Source organism: Lissotriton helveticus, chromosome 2_2, assembly GCF_964261635.1.
Source record: "Lissotriton helveticus chromosome 2_2, aLisHel1.1, whole genome shotgun sequence".
NCBI classification, from domain to species: domain Eukaryota; kingdom Metazoa; phylum Chordata; class Amphibia; order Caudata; family Salamandridae; genus Lissotriton; species Lissotriton helveticus.
The window spans coordinates 378,727,277-378,742,581 of record NC_136060.1 but is presented as its reverse complement, the minus strand read 5'-3'; the positions used below and the strand labels follow the sequence as shown (position 1 = coordinate 378,742,581).

The following is a 15,305-nucleotide window of genomic DNA, read 5'->3' as shown; positions in this document are numbered from 1 at the left end:
GCTAAAATAGAAACATTAGGAACAACCCCTCATGACAAATACAAAACTAGTGAGATGAACTGAACTCCACACAATGATGGCTGCAAAACAGCTCGGCTCCACCACCCACCCCGCCCAAAATAACGATAAAGAACGGCTGCCATGATTGGTTGCGGAATGACCACGACGGAGCTACGAAATGGTGCTGCTCTCATGCTAACCCCAGCTTCAGTCTGAAACATCCAGAAACACTGTAGACTACCAATTCGATCAGTTCCGGTAGCGCCCCAATGTAACCCGGTAGAGAAGAACTAGCCCTCCCCTCTTTGACTGATGGTTCTTGTTGCCTGTCCCTTCTGTTGTCATTTAACAGAACTATTTAGCCTGCTGAAAGGAGTTGTGTTCCGACCGCTGGTTGGTGGAGACATTTTGACTATATTCTGGACCTGCGTTGTCGCGTAATGCGTCATATGACGCGCCGCGTTAGCGCATCCGGAAGTCATCCGGGGCGCGCAGCGCGTAACGTAAGCATAACAAGTCATGTGACTTGTTAATAAAACTTTTCATTGGTTCATTTTACTTTTCTTATTGTAATGATGAAAGGCTTGGTCATATGACCTAAAAATTACGCTTTTCATTACTTCCGAACATTATTTTTTCTTAAATATATGTTATAATGTTCCAGGCTAATGTACTTTCCCGGAAATTTTACAACTGTCCTGCAAGTTAAATATATTCTTTTTTCGAGAAAAAGAGCGTTTCTTCGTCCCATGACGGAGCCGTTGAGCAAAAGAGGGTCGACCTGCTGTCTTAGTCGCCGATACGCCTGAATATGAGATTCTTATCGATCACTTTATGTTGCAGGAATAGAAAACACAACAGCCCTTGACCATTTATCTTTACTGCGTTCCTTCGTATTATACCTTTTACCCTTCATGTAATTGGTCTGCTTTATTTCACTTGCCTTTTAATGATTCTAAAACAGTCACTATTATTAAAAACTTTACCAATGTATATACTACTACCATGTTTTCTTTTAAAAACCTTTATTGTGAAAATTTCATTATACAAATACGAGCCTATAACCACGTGGGCCTGCCACAGAGCAAACTGTAATCGTATATGATGAATAGACATTTACACTGTAGAGGAACGTAACGGGCGGGCCATTAGGTTGCAAGAACTAAGGTGTCTAACAGTTACGGAATCGGTGGACGTACATTTTATAATTAAAATACGACAGGGCCAGTTACAATAAAATTATCTAGATATACATTTGCGGGCAAGTACCATGGGTGACGTTAATTCGAACTTTCAACAGTACAGTAATCAATAACACATCAGAACTTAATATCAATAGGGATGTCGAAATAGTCAATCAATTCTCGTCCCCGCCCGCCATGTGCTTCAAAACTGCATACGTATCTCGTGATTTCAAGGTTCTGCAACCAGTACACAACAAGGAGTTACGAGTCCCATTTATTCCGGCGCCATTTTGGGCGAGGACGGGCAGGTCCAGGATATAGTCAAAATGTCTCTACCAACCATCGACTATGATGATGTTTATATGCTGTATTTATTAGAGTAACATTCATCTGTCCACATGAAATTAATTTGCCACAATCTAAACATGTCATTTTAATCTTTCCAAAGTTCTTCTAAATATTTGGGACCGTTTCCCTTGCCTCTGAAGCTCTCAGTGCCACTTCTTTGATGAATGTACTAGCAGGTCAGGGGTTCTCCTCCAAATCTCTCTTTTATGCAGCACTATAATTAATTGGTGCCACCTCTCCATATGACGATGCATGGTATAGTTACCACAACTATATTTTTTTTCGGTTCCTCTGGAGAGTTCATCGTGGCAGATGAAGCGTGTAACGTACCAAGCATTTACCTTTTTTTGCATGTACAGGAAAGGGAAAAAAAATCGAGCGTCCGAGTTCTAAGGTGTCCCAGGGCCATTTTAGTGGACCAGGCCCAAATCCAAAGAACAGGCCGCCATTTTGAGAGTCCTCTTGCAGCTGCCTGTCGCTGTAGCATCAAGAGCAGCCGAAACTCAGCTGAATGGCAACTGAAACGGTAAAGGGGCCCCCTACTACAGCAGACGAGCCTCCACCTAGGAAGGCCCATTCACGCCGGCTCCCCCCCCCCTTCGGGCACCCCACGCCGTTATTCGGAGCAGTATTGTAGGATGGCCACACCAGTGCGGCAACTTGCTAGACATCACCTCGGTGGTAACCGAATCTCAACGCCTTGTGGTGTCTTCTATTCAAAAAACATTGTTATGCTGCCTTCGACCTATTCGCCGCAAGTGCGCACACAACTCAACTGCATAGCTTGCTAGACACCACCTCGGTGCCATCCGGATCTTGGAATCTCAGGACCTTTTGGTGTCTTCTCTTCAGAAAATATTGTTGCGCTGCCTTTGGCCCCATTCGCACATCAGTCCGCTACTGACGCCATCTCACAGGCTAATGGGGCGCCCCACGCCGACTTTCAGCATTGTAGAATGACCACACCAGTACAGCAACTTGCTAGACATCACCTCTGTGCCATCCGGATCTCGGCGCCCCACTGCAGATGAAGTGCCTCTCAACTATGAAACCACCACGGTGACATCCGGATCTTGGCGCGTTGTGCTGCCTTCGGCCTATTCGCACATCGGTCCGCTACTGACGCCATCTCACAGGCTAATGGGGCGACCCACGCCGAGTTTCAGCATTGTAGGATGACCACACCAGTACAGCAACTTGCTAGACATCACCTCGGTGCCATCCGAATCTTGGCATCTCAACGCCTAGTGGTATCTTCCATACAAAAAATATTGTTACGCTGCCTTTGGCCCCATTCGCACATCAGTCCGCAACTTAGACATCACCTCAGTGCCATCCGGATCTTGGCATCTCAGCGCCTTGTGGTGTCAGTCAGAAAATATTGTTGCGCTGCCTTTGGCCCCATTCGCACATCGGTCCGCTACTGACGCCATCTCACAGGCCAACGGGGCGCCCCACGCCGACTTTCAACATTGTAGGATGGCCACAGAAGTGCGACAACTTACTAGACACCACCTCGGTGCCATCCGGATCTTGGCGCGTTGTGCTGCCTTCGGCCTATTCGCACATCGGTCCGCTACTGACGCAAACTCACAGGCCAACGGGGCGCCCCACGCCGACTTTCAGCATTGTAGGATGGCCACACCAGTGCTGCAACTTGCTGGACACCACCTCGGTGCCATCCGGATCTTGGCGCGTTGTATTGCCTTCGGCCTATTCGCACATCGGTCCGCTACTGACGCCGCCTCACGTGCCAACGTATTTTCTCCGCATTTTATACCCTATGCCGCATAACAGGTCATGTGACTTGTTTATAAAACTTTTCATTGGTTCATTTTACTTTTGGTTTCCTAATGATGGAAGGCTTGATCATATGACCTAAAAACAACACTTTTCATTGGATGAAAACTTTTTTTTTTTCCCAAACGATGAAAGCCCCACCTTGTTTCTGGATGTTTCAGACTAAACTGGCGTCAGCATGAGAGCACCACCATCTCGTAGCTCCGTCGTGGTCATTCCGCGAGCAATCATGGCAGCCGCTCCCCACCAGAAGCCTGCAGGAGTCGGGGCCCCCAAAACTTTTGATGAATTCTCAAGGCGGAGGGGACGCTTTCGAGAATGGGGTCCAAGACCTAGCAGACAAGCGTCCGATTTCCAAGGTGTCCCAGGGCCATTTCAGTGGACCAGGCCCAAAAAGGAAAGAGCCTGCCGCCATTTTGAGAGTCCTGTGACAGCCGCCTATCGCTGCACCGCAAGAGTGGGCGCAACTCAGCTGAATTGCGGCTTTTGACACAGTGGACCAAAAACGGACGGAATGGCAACTGAAACGGTAAAGGGGCGCCCCACTACAACAGATGACACTCCACCTGGAGAGGCCCGTTCACGCCGCCTCCCCCGGGGCGCCCCACGCCGTTATTCGGAGCAGCATTGTAGGATACCAAAACCAGTGCGGCAACTTACTGGACATCACCTTGGTGCCATCGTTCTGCTGCCTTGGAACTATTCGCACAACAGTTTGCTACTGATGACCCACCCCCCGCGACGTCCCACGCCGTTATTTGCTGGGTGGCAACTTACTAGACATCACTTTCGTGTCATCTAGATTTCGGCGCGTTCTGCTGCCTTGGAACTATTCGCACAACAGTTTGCTACTGATGACCCACCCCCCGCGACGCCCCACGCCGGAAATCTGGACGTTGTGCTGCATTGGGACTATTCGCACAGCCGACCGCTACTTCGTTGTTTTTCCCTAAAAATGTTTATATGTTATTACTATTTTTGTTTTCTTGTATATATTTATAAATTATTAAAGTTTTATAATCTTACTACTTTGTCGGAGTGCTATATATTTTTAATGTGACACATAATTGTAAAAACTTTGATGTACAAAGAGTCATCCCTGGAATCTTCCGCTTCACGCTCGGTCCCCTCCCCAATCACAATACAGGATGGTTTTCAGATAATAGCAACGCTTCTGCTGTGACGGATCTCATCGAGTGTGGGCCTTGATCTACTATAACTCCTTTGAAGAGGGGTGATTCTTTACAGCTGTGGCCATAAACTACATCTGCAGGGCTAGCTGATAGCCTAGGACCGGCCTGGACAATCGGACACAGAGGAAAAGGAGTGTCAGAGGGTGCGGTAGTGAATAGGGCGAAAGGGAGGTGTCGGGCGGGCACAGGGTGTGATTCTCAGGGAAGAGCAGCGCAGATGGGGGGAGGTTTATTACCCATGCATAAGACAGAGAGCGGGGGTGACCACTGCCTGGGTGAGATGCTTGCGAGGGTGGGGAGCCATGCTAAGGATCGACAGCGTGCACAGAGTGGGTCTGGTCAAGGCATCTAAAATGGCTGCCGTGCACGACAAAAGTGTGGCATTTGAAAAAAGACAAGATGGCGCAGACAATGTTTTTCAACACTTCCTGATTTCCTTCGAATCGCACGTTAAGACGTTGGGGCATATTACCAAAGTTAAGCGATATTTATCCCTAACGATTCATTGCAAAGATTTTTTTACCGTCAGAAATTATCGCAGATAAACCTTGCTATTATCAAGGTTTATCGCAAATACGATAAAAAACGACCGCAATGCATTAATATCGCTGAAAACTCAGCGATATTCATGCATTACCGAGCTAATGCTCTTAGCCATGTTATCCACCTCCCATTGCATAACATGGCTAAGAACTGCTCAGGGCAGCTGTTACTTTTTGGAGATATTCGCGCTTATCTCGAATATTTCCAAAAGTTGATAATAGGAGATAGCGATGTTAGCGACTGTTTCCAGTCGCTAACATCTTGGCATGCCCACTTTGCATGTCATTAGTGATAAATATCACTCACATGCAAAGTGGGGCCCAAGATGGTCGCTATCTCCTACTAGCCGTCGCTAACTGGTGTTAGCAACAGCTAGGTAATACAGATATAATTTTATCTCCGCGAAGCGGAGCGCTGTTACAGATATATATCTTGTTTTTGAACGTTAATTTCTCAAAATGCACTGAAGCACATATATTGAGACCTAGCAAAGGCACATCGGGCTACCAGTCCCTAATATTTTACCAAGTTTCGTGCAAATCCATTCAGCCGTTTTATTATTATTATATTTTTTTTTTGCCCCGCGGGGCCCTTTTTAAACCTCCACATCAAACCTAGGGGGTCAGCGAGGATCTACTATGCCCCCTTATGGTCATTTGCCCCTTCGCTTTGGCCTCCTCTTGTCTCTCGATCCTACCGAGAGACAAGATGGCGGCCGCTACGTACTGTTTGGAATGTTTACAGACACCGGAGAGCCAATCAGCTTCGCTTCGCAAAGCTCCGTAACGCGAAAAGTACGCGAAGCGGTGCGCTGTTACAGATATATATCTTTTTTTGAACGTTAATTTCTCAAAATCCACTGAAGCACATATATTGAGACCTAGCAAAGGCACATCGGGCTACCAGTCCCTACAATTTTGCCAAGTTTCGTGCAAATCCATTCAGCCGTTCGGGCTAAAAGTGAGGCCAACTGCCCTATGGAAAACTCAATGTTAAAAACACGTTTTGGGACCCCCCTTTTTTCTCGACCCCCCCCTGGACGAACCCCCCCCCCCCCCAATTTTCAGGGGCTGCTCAGAAACAAAATGTGCCATTTTCCTGAAAATTTCAGCCAATTCCGTCCACAAACGCCAAAGTTATTAGACATAGAATTTTCAAAAAACCCATAGAGAAAAAATCACATCTATATATACCTACTGGCGACCGCCAGTAGGTAATATATATATATATATATATATATATATATATATATATATATATATATATATATATATATATATATATTCTGAATCTGCCTAGGGCTCCGGGCGCTTCAGCCTTGAACCGGTGTGGATCCGCCACGCCTGACGCCAATGACCGCTACACTCCCCGAGGCAGCAGGCCCAGCGGGAACCTCCGCAAAGCAGCTCTTCACCTCATCCGGCAGCCTCCCGTCCCAGGCTGGGTCCCATGCCGTCTCACCACTTGTGGCCGAGTCCGACAGGCGGGATACACCAGGCCCCTCCGTCGTCCAGCACACACTGTGCTCCCCTCACTGTCCGGCAGGTCGCAAGGCTATCCCCTGACCCAGATGCGTGCTCCCCGTGGCCCAACACTCCTCGCCCCCTTCACCCCTGCAGTTCATCGGGGCAGTCCATATTCCGTGGACAATCCTCCTCTCCCCTGGCAATGTGTAATAGGGCACCCCACTCACCGACAAAATCCCCGGGTCCACGCCAGTGTCCTCAATCATCCGGGGCGGTGATCTTCTCGCAAGATGACTGCTCCCCCGCCCCCTCACCGCGTCTCCACCGGGCCTCGCCTCTCGTGGAGCGCCAAGGTCGAATAGATCAGTCTGTCACTGAGGGAGGGCTCCGATGCCGGACATCCAACTCCGTGTCCCCTGTGTGGCCACAAGTCACGACGCAGGCATTTCCTAGCCCACGGACCTCGTCTGTCTTCCTGGCCCCGCGGGTGTGATGATTCACCAAGGCCCCAAATGTCCGTTGCTCTCCGGCCGTCTCGTAACTGCGCCGCCCCCCCCCATCGCCAATGGCGGCACCCACTGCTCCACCAGCAGTGTCTCTGCAGGCCACTACCCCATAGACCTCCTGCCACTCAGGCTCCTCGCTGCACCGCTGGATCCCGCTGAGTCCAAGTGAGGGGGAATAGGCACCTCGCTCCAGGCGAGATCACACCAGGATCCCACAGCTGTTTCCACGGCCTAGGTACCTCCCTGTCGCTTCCAAGCCGGATGCAATTAAGGCCCCGTGGCGGACTTGAAGCCGTCCCTCCTTCAGATGGGCGCCAACAGGCCCGGCACTCACTCCCCCCGGTGACCTCTGCAGCAGCCCCTCTGCTCCTCAGCACAGCCTGGACGGGCGAACTTTCCTGCTCCCTCTTCCGTCGGAGTGCCGCACACCTCTCCACTGTCCAGCGGGGAAGTGAGCCACCCAAGCCTCAGCTGCATTGCTCACCGGTACAGTCCGTGGTCTCCCCGTCGGGCACAGCCGACCTGCTCCAAAATGGCGGCCTCCCTCCTGCCCTAGGCAGTCGCCCAGCACCGCTACCAAGGGACTCCCAGGCTACGCAGTCCGTTTGGCGACGAGGGGAGACTGCCTCGATGTCTCCCCCGGCTCCCCGTGTATCTCCAAGGGCCGCTAGCTACTTCACAGGCCGCCCCCGCCAACGGACCAGACCGGCACCGCGGGGCTCCTCACAATATGGCGGCCCGGCCCAGCTCCGACCCAGCGTCGCCGCCTCCAACTCTGCAGGGGAAGCACCAGTATGTCCCCACCGGGGTCTCCACCGTCTGTTCCGCCGCTCTTTCCCCTGGTTTCCGGGCACCTCGGCCTGGCAGTGCGGGGGCGGCGCGACTAGCTCCTCTCCACCCCGTCCCGGCAGCAGGCCTCACAGAGCCCCTGCCGGCCGCAGTGATGACCGGCCTGTCACCCGAGTCCAATCGGCCCTGCAAAGGCCACTGTGCTCCTCGATCATTTGCACCGGGCACTGGACAAGCCCCGCGATCAAATAGAGGCCGATCGTAGCTATCGCGGTCAGATAGCCGATGCTAAATCGGGCCATCGGCGGGAGCACCAGAGCAATGCGTCCGCTCACTCTGCCATCTTGGCCACGCCCCCAAGCTACCACTTTAGAGAATAAGGTTATATAGAACTTTAGCCTCTGCCATACCTCTTGGGACTGTGGACTCCGTGCACACTGAACCTTACTTTGGTGCATTATATACAGAGCCACTTTCTTACATTGGTGGATCAGCGGTGGGAAACCTACTCGCATTTGTTGGACTACTTGGTTACCATCTGATCACACGACAGAACTCTTAAATTGGCTTTAGAATTCTGATTCTCCTAAATTGTTTTTCTCCAAAATACTAAGTCTTGTCAGGGCCTTGCTTAAGTCACCTTAAAATTTTAGAGGAATAAGTCACTGTAGTTGAGGGTAGAGTGTTAGAACTGTCTGGTTAGAATGTCTCAAAAAGAACCCAGCTACTAGTGAAGGTAATAACATGGTTGAGGAGCTCGACCTCACACCTTACTTACAAGTGTCTTTAAAGGAATTGAGGTCCTTATGCAAACTTAAAACTATACCAATGGGCCTGCATCCAACCAAACAAGGGCTCCAGGAGCTCCTGGCTGAGTATGCCAAGGACCACCCCTCTGAGAATGTTGATGACCAGTCCGAGGAGGAAAGAGATGTGGTGGAGGATGATACCCCTCCACCCCCCGTGTCATCCCTAGGGAGGAAAGGGCCCCCATACAGAACTCCAAGCATCAACCCCTAAAAACCTCTAAAAAATAACATACACAGTAATCTGTAAAGTAACTGAAAAGTAATTTCGAACTGTTGGCTTACCTGTAATGCAACCAACTGCATTTGAGCCTGTATTCAACTGTACATCATTGCATAAGATTTTGCAAAGTATTATTTCACTTACCTGCACTAGGCTTGGCTTGGTTCTAAGAAATAAAATAACTAAATAATACTTTTTATACAAAATGGTCTGAGTTCAGTTTGAGTGTGTGACCTCATTTCCTTCCTGAGTGTGTACAACAAATGCTTAACACTACCCTCTGATAAAGCCTCTATGCTCCCCCACACTACCACAAATAGACAGTAAGGGGCTATCTACTTTTACCTCTGCCTACCTTTGGGGTTCCACTGGACTCTTGGCACACAATACCTCATCAGTTCCCATTTCAGGGGGCTGCCCCAATCTCCCAGCGAGGGCCAGTATGTTAATGGGTATGTAAAAGATTTACTCCAGTTAATGCAGATCACCGAATATGTACCAAAACAAATTTAATTTGTCATCTATTAGAACAGGTCGTATGAATGAAAGTAGAATCACAGTATTTTTTTTAATTCTGTGTTGCTTTATTATTTTTAGGTCTCACTGGTAGACAGGTTCTTTTCTTAAACAATGTTTTAATCTGCTACCATTCAGAGTAGGCAAACCATGTGTTAGGCAGTATGTAAAAGGTTATAGATACATAACAAAATTGCACTTTATGAAAGACGAAAATACAAGTGTATTTTGCTTAATTATTTAGAAAGGCGTAGCAGAAGGAGGAGAAATCGAACAACTCGAGGGCATCCTGACAGCTATGTGTTAAGTAGTGGTGATGAAGACTCTGAAGGGGACGTGTGTGTAGCTAGTACTGTTTCCGCATACTTAAATACCCTAGAGAATGGAACAGCAGGTCCCAGGTAAGAGGTTTACTTGCTTTGTTGCAAATAGTGTAATATTGTATACTAGTCATGCATGCATTTTTTACTCCAAGTTCTCACTTATCTGACTTCTTCATTCATCAAAACTGAGTAGTTTGTTCTCTTGAGACAAACTGGTATCTGTATTTTCAAGGTTTTCTCTACATCCTTTCTCCTTTTTTTGTTTTTTTTAATTGATTGCTTGCAATTTGGTTGCCTGTGAAATATATTCACCTTCATCCTGGCATGTCCAAATGGGTATTTGAGACACACAAGGTGAATATACTGAAATCACTAAAACCAGCTTTCATGATCTGCGTTTCTCATCAACTGAACAAACGTTGTGCCTTACACAAAATTCGCCTTGCTGTCTAGTATTCGAGCTATCTATTACTCAACTGAGTATACATGCCTAAGGCAAGCCCATCCGCAATTGCGTCTAAACGGGGTCAAGCACCTAGTCCTTTGGGGGGAGGGGTGGGGGGCTGTAGGGGGAGGTCAGATGTTAAGGTTTATTCAGCAGATTGGCTAAGAGCTCTGCAAGCGGGATGTTTGGATACATGCTGTTCATCCTTAAATTTAATAAGGGGCACACATTTATGTACATTCTATAACTTCTCCCTTAATGTGCTGGATGTCTTTCTGCAAGGGACCAAGGAGTAGTTAGTGTATACTCTGCTGAAGGGAGAAAGATGTCCACATTCATAGTTATAAGACTGAAACTAAGCTTTGCTTTTTTTGTATCCATGTTTAGTTGCTACCACGCAACCAACAACATGTTCTTTTTTAACTTTGTAGTTGACCATGCATCTGATGCAGTGTTTCTGACAGACATAGTTACATGAGATTCCATTCTGAATGTCGTTGTGGCTCTGCAATCTTACTACTAGATAATGAGGTTGGACAGGATTGGGAAGCAGGGAGTTGGAACTGCCATAGTATTTAAACAGTTTTACATGTAATATCTGTGAGCTTCCCATTCTGGCCTGTGAAGCAATTTCTTTTGCATTGAAACTTGGGTGCTTTAATATATTGCCCTCCAGGTTATGACGCCTTGTTTCTTACGGAAACTTGGCTCTCCAGTCCTGCAGACCCAGCGGTACTTCAAACCCTCCCCCCCGGAATACTGAATCCAGAGACAAGATCGTGTATTAAGTCGAGGTGGTGGGCTAGCTTTCATATATAAAGATAATTTTAAATGTCAAATCACAGCCAGTCTGATCCCTGACTGTGAGAGCTGTTTCTTTGTGCTTGGCTTTTCCCCGTCATGTACCTTTTCTGGTGTTCTTATTTATCGGCCGCCAGGTGCTATTGGCCATTTCAGTAGGGAGCTCCCAGATATTATAGCCAAATCTGTGAGCTCCATCTCTAACTTTTCTGTTTTAGGCGACCTAAATATCCATTTTGATCAGGCCTCTTCCTCTGATTCTGAGGCTCTAACTGATAATCTGGATGCACTGGCCTTGAAGCAAAAAGTATCTGGATCCACCCATCAAAAAGGACACCCTCTGGACCCGCTCTTCTCCAATATTAATAGCCTTGTAGTGGAAAAACCCATTCCACTGCCTTGGTCAGACTATTATATGGTCCCTTTTGTTTAGACACTACAGGAGGGTTGGCAGCCAAGGGAAAGGGGAAAATCCTGGAACCGGAATTGGTCTAAACTCTTTGACACATGTGCTTCCACACGTGATAGTATGAGACCTGTGCTAGATAAATGAATCTGATCATATTAAAGTCAATCATTGGCTTGAGACGCCATTAGATAATCTAATCCCTAAAAACTGGTAAACTAGTTAAAGTTGGACAAGGTGCTGCATGGTACTCCCCTAAACTTAGGGAGCTGAAACAGCTATGTAAGTTCCCTGAGAAAATTAAATATAGAGACTCCGTTAAGGCTTATAAGGCAGAAATTAGAACGGCCCAATATGATTTTTACGAAAAGAAAATTCATTTATCCTCCAATTCAAAGCGTGCCATTTTTAAAATAACCAAATCACTCTTGCAACCTCCTGAGCCCTCTTTGCCCCCTGAAGATGCCCCAGGACTTCGCAATAAACTGGCTCACTTTTTCTATAGGAAAATCCATGATATTAATTTGGCGCCCCCCCCCCCCCCTCTTTCTGCCTCGGCAGGCGTGGCATATCCCCCCTTGACCAAGGACCAATCCCTACTCTTAAATCCCTCTATTGAATCCATTCCACCTATGGATATGGAAATCTTAAAAATGCACTTAGATCGTTTGACATCTGGCTCCCCCTGTGATGTGGCACCCCCACCCCCCTCGTTCTTAATCTGGTATTTGATTCAGTTGCCCCTGTTATTCTCGATCTGGTCAACAGCTCTTTCTCCTCTGGGACTGTCCCTTCCCTATGGAAACAGGCCATGGTTAGAGCCCTTTTGAAGAAGCCTACCTCGGATCCCGAAGTCCTTGCTAATTATCGCCCAATCTCGCTACTACCTGGGATTGCCAAAATGAGCGAAAAGTATGTTAATTACGTTCTCTCTGCTATTTTGGAAGAGAATAAATGCCTACATGCCTCCCAAACGGGCTTTAGGCCCCAGCAAGGTACCGAAACTGCCCTGCTAGCGGTTATTGAAGAATCTAGGAAAATTCTGGATGTCGGAGGGTCCGTTGCCATTATTTTACTTGACCTAAGCTGGGCCTTCAACACGGTTAATCATCAATTATTGTTAGCCAGACTTAGAGTGGGGTGACTGGTATGCTACTCAAATGGCTTGAGTCCTTCCTTTCAGATCGCTCCTTTTTAGCCTTTGAGAACAATGCCGCCTCTAAATGGATGCAGTTGCAGCGTTGGGTGCCTCAGGGCTTTTCTCTGAGCCCCACACTTTTTAATGTTTACATGCGCCCTCTGGCAGAGATTGTCGAGCCTTTTGAGGTTAAGATCATTATGTACGCTGACGACACTCAGCTTAGTGTGTCCCTCAATCTTTTAGACAACAATAAGTCCATTTTGGCTAATTGTCTGGAAAAGGTTTCGGCATGGATGGACTCTTCTTTCCTAAAGCTGAATGCTGCTAAAACAGAATTGATGTTTCTAGGAAAGACCACCAACTTGGAGATCGGCGCGCTCTGGCTTAAATGTCTGGGGGCCATGCCATCCTCCAAAGACCATAACCTGAACTTTAACACCTTTGCTGCTTCGAATGTTCAGCGCCAGTGCGGAACATTCGAAGAAACGGGCGGGGCTGCGACGGCCTACAGTTGTTCGCAGCACCAGCCAGGTAGTGCTCTTGTCGGCCAACGGCCGACGGGAGCATGGAACAGGTTAAGACACAGGCGTCCAGGGTAGCAGGCACCTGTTATGGCATTCTTAAAATAATTAGGAGGATTTTGCCCCTTCTGCCTTTTAATGCCAGGAAACTGCTAGTGCAAGCACTGATTGTCTCGAGGCTTGATTGTGTCAATGTGCTCTACCTTGATTCTCCTTGCTCGACCATAAAAAAACTACAAATGGTACAAAATTGTGCGGCACGACTCCTTATGCAGGCTCATAACAGGGAATCTGCTAAACCACATATTAACGCTTTGCATTGGCTGCTAGTGGCCAACAGAATTAAATGTAAGGCCTTGTGTATTCATTTTAGTAAACGCTACGGGCCCCTGCCTTATTGGATAAACCCTAGCAGGGAATGACTGTTAGAAAAGAGAACATAGCACCAGGTTTTGTGCATACATTTAAAAACTAACCATAAGTTGAACACCTCTAATTAAAACATAGAAACAGTCTAACAAAAAATATTCTTTTTATTATTCTTTGTATATATTTTTCTTCCTTTCTTTTTTTAAAAATAATTTTCTTATACAGTTTTATTATCTTGCCTTTTAATAATCTCATTAATGTTAATGGATTTTCAATCATTTACATATGTGTTCTTTCATCCACTAGATAAATAATACAGCACAATTTCAATTAGTCACAAATGATAGTTATACAGAACCAATCAATCCAAACAACGCGTTTCGGCGAATGCCTTCCTCAGGAGTTCTGTATAGCTCCAATAATTACTGTAATCACTCTTGATAATGTGGCCTCACATAACATTCATGTATGACGCATCTAGTTATGACTCAGTTGGAGGATATTTGAGTTTTATACCAAGGGGTCCCACGACTTCTTTAGTATCTAATAAACATGAGCTATGCCTTTAGATAAGTCCACTTGTAGTTTGGTCGGTTATGATGAATATAGTGGATCCCGCAACGTCTCGATATTTAGCCGTCCGTATATATCGATTTGATTCTCTACTTCGATGGTACAATTAGGCCATTAGGTAGTGATACACGCTGAGCCTCCAAACGAGACTCCCTGGCGTAGTGATACGCGCTGAGCCGTGTATCACTACGTTAGGGAGTCTCGTTTGGACTGACAACGGAAATAAAATACCATTTTGGGATCCTGCAGGAAACTTGGTTTCCACAAGAAAATGGACCATTCAGCCATAGCTATTACCAAAGTTAGATCGGCACCACCAAAACAGAGCCTAATTGTACCATGATTTGTTTAATCTATATACTGCCACGGTCCTTCCTCACACTTACCAGCCTTCTAGGACTCTTGAGGTTCCGCTTACAGCTTGGCAATACCAAATTTGGTTTAATGGCGCCCTTCCTCAACAATATCGCTGGACTGTTTGGGTCCTTTATCGATAGATGGGGCCACTTAGCCCGTTTTGGCTAGGTATACCCCACACCCACATTATTTAAATGTTGTAATTGCAGACCTTCGCGAATTGCATATGTCTTTGATACACGTACATAGGGCTGTTATACAGTACGTCACGGGCAACTTCCAGGTGGGACCACCAGGCGGTCCTGCGTAACTTGCTGGAACTGGTGGTGTAACTATCAGTCCCGTTATGGTTAATTCAGTGTTGGGCAAACGTCCACAGAATTAGGATGAATTACCTTATTGGCTTGCTGAAAAATGTGGACAACTAGAGGCTGTTTTTCCAAATATCTCTCCTGTGGAGAAACACAGGATATTGACTATTAGTTTGCCTAAAGACTTACTTCCAGAGTTAGCTGATTTTAACACCTGGGGTAAGGTGTTTGCAGCTTTATATTCGAAGTGTTTGGGCACTCCCTCCATGATTAAGCGTGTTCAAAGTGAACACAGAGCCGAAGCGGCTGTTGTGTTGGGAATGAGATTGGTGGGGGTGTTCAACGTGGTTGTTGATATGATCCTTGCCAATGTCAAGGGTGATGCTGTGAGTTTTCACGTATGAAACCACTTGAGGCTGTACCTGATGCAGACAAGCCATGCAAATTACCAAAGATTATTGCAAAGGCTTATAAAAAAAACATTGGCCGCGATAATCTGGGAGTTAAGCCTTTTACGCAAAATCAAATACAACAAAAGGCCCAGACTGATAAAGCATCCGTTCTTTTCCAAAAATAAAAAAACAGGAGCATCAACAACAGAAGCAGGGTCTGCGTGCTGGTTCACTGACACCCAAGTCTTCTGAGCATTCTTATGACTTGCGTGACCATGAGAAAATTAAGTCT

At 46.9% G+C, this 15,305-nt stretch overlaps 1 protein-coding gene across 10 annotated transcripts in view; it reads left to right on the top strand.

Annotated features, from left to right (window-relative positions):
• The window catches only part of RNF4 (ring finger protein 4), a 405,745-nt gene that overhangs the window by 290,378 nt on the left and 100,062 nt on the right, over positions 1-15,305 (top strand). For all 10 annotated transcript variants that reach the window (XM_078678584.1, XM_078678589.1, XM_078678580.1 and 7 more), the window contains one exon: positions 9,619-9,775. In XM_078678584.1, the coding sequence (XP_078534710.1) occupies positions 9,619-9,775 (157 nt within the window). The remainder of the gene's footprint in view (positions 1-9,618; positions 9,776-15,305) is intronic.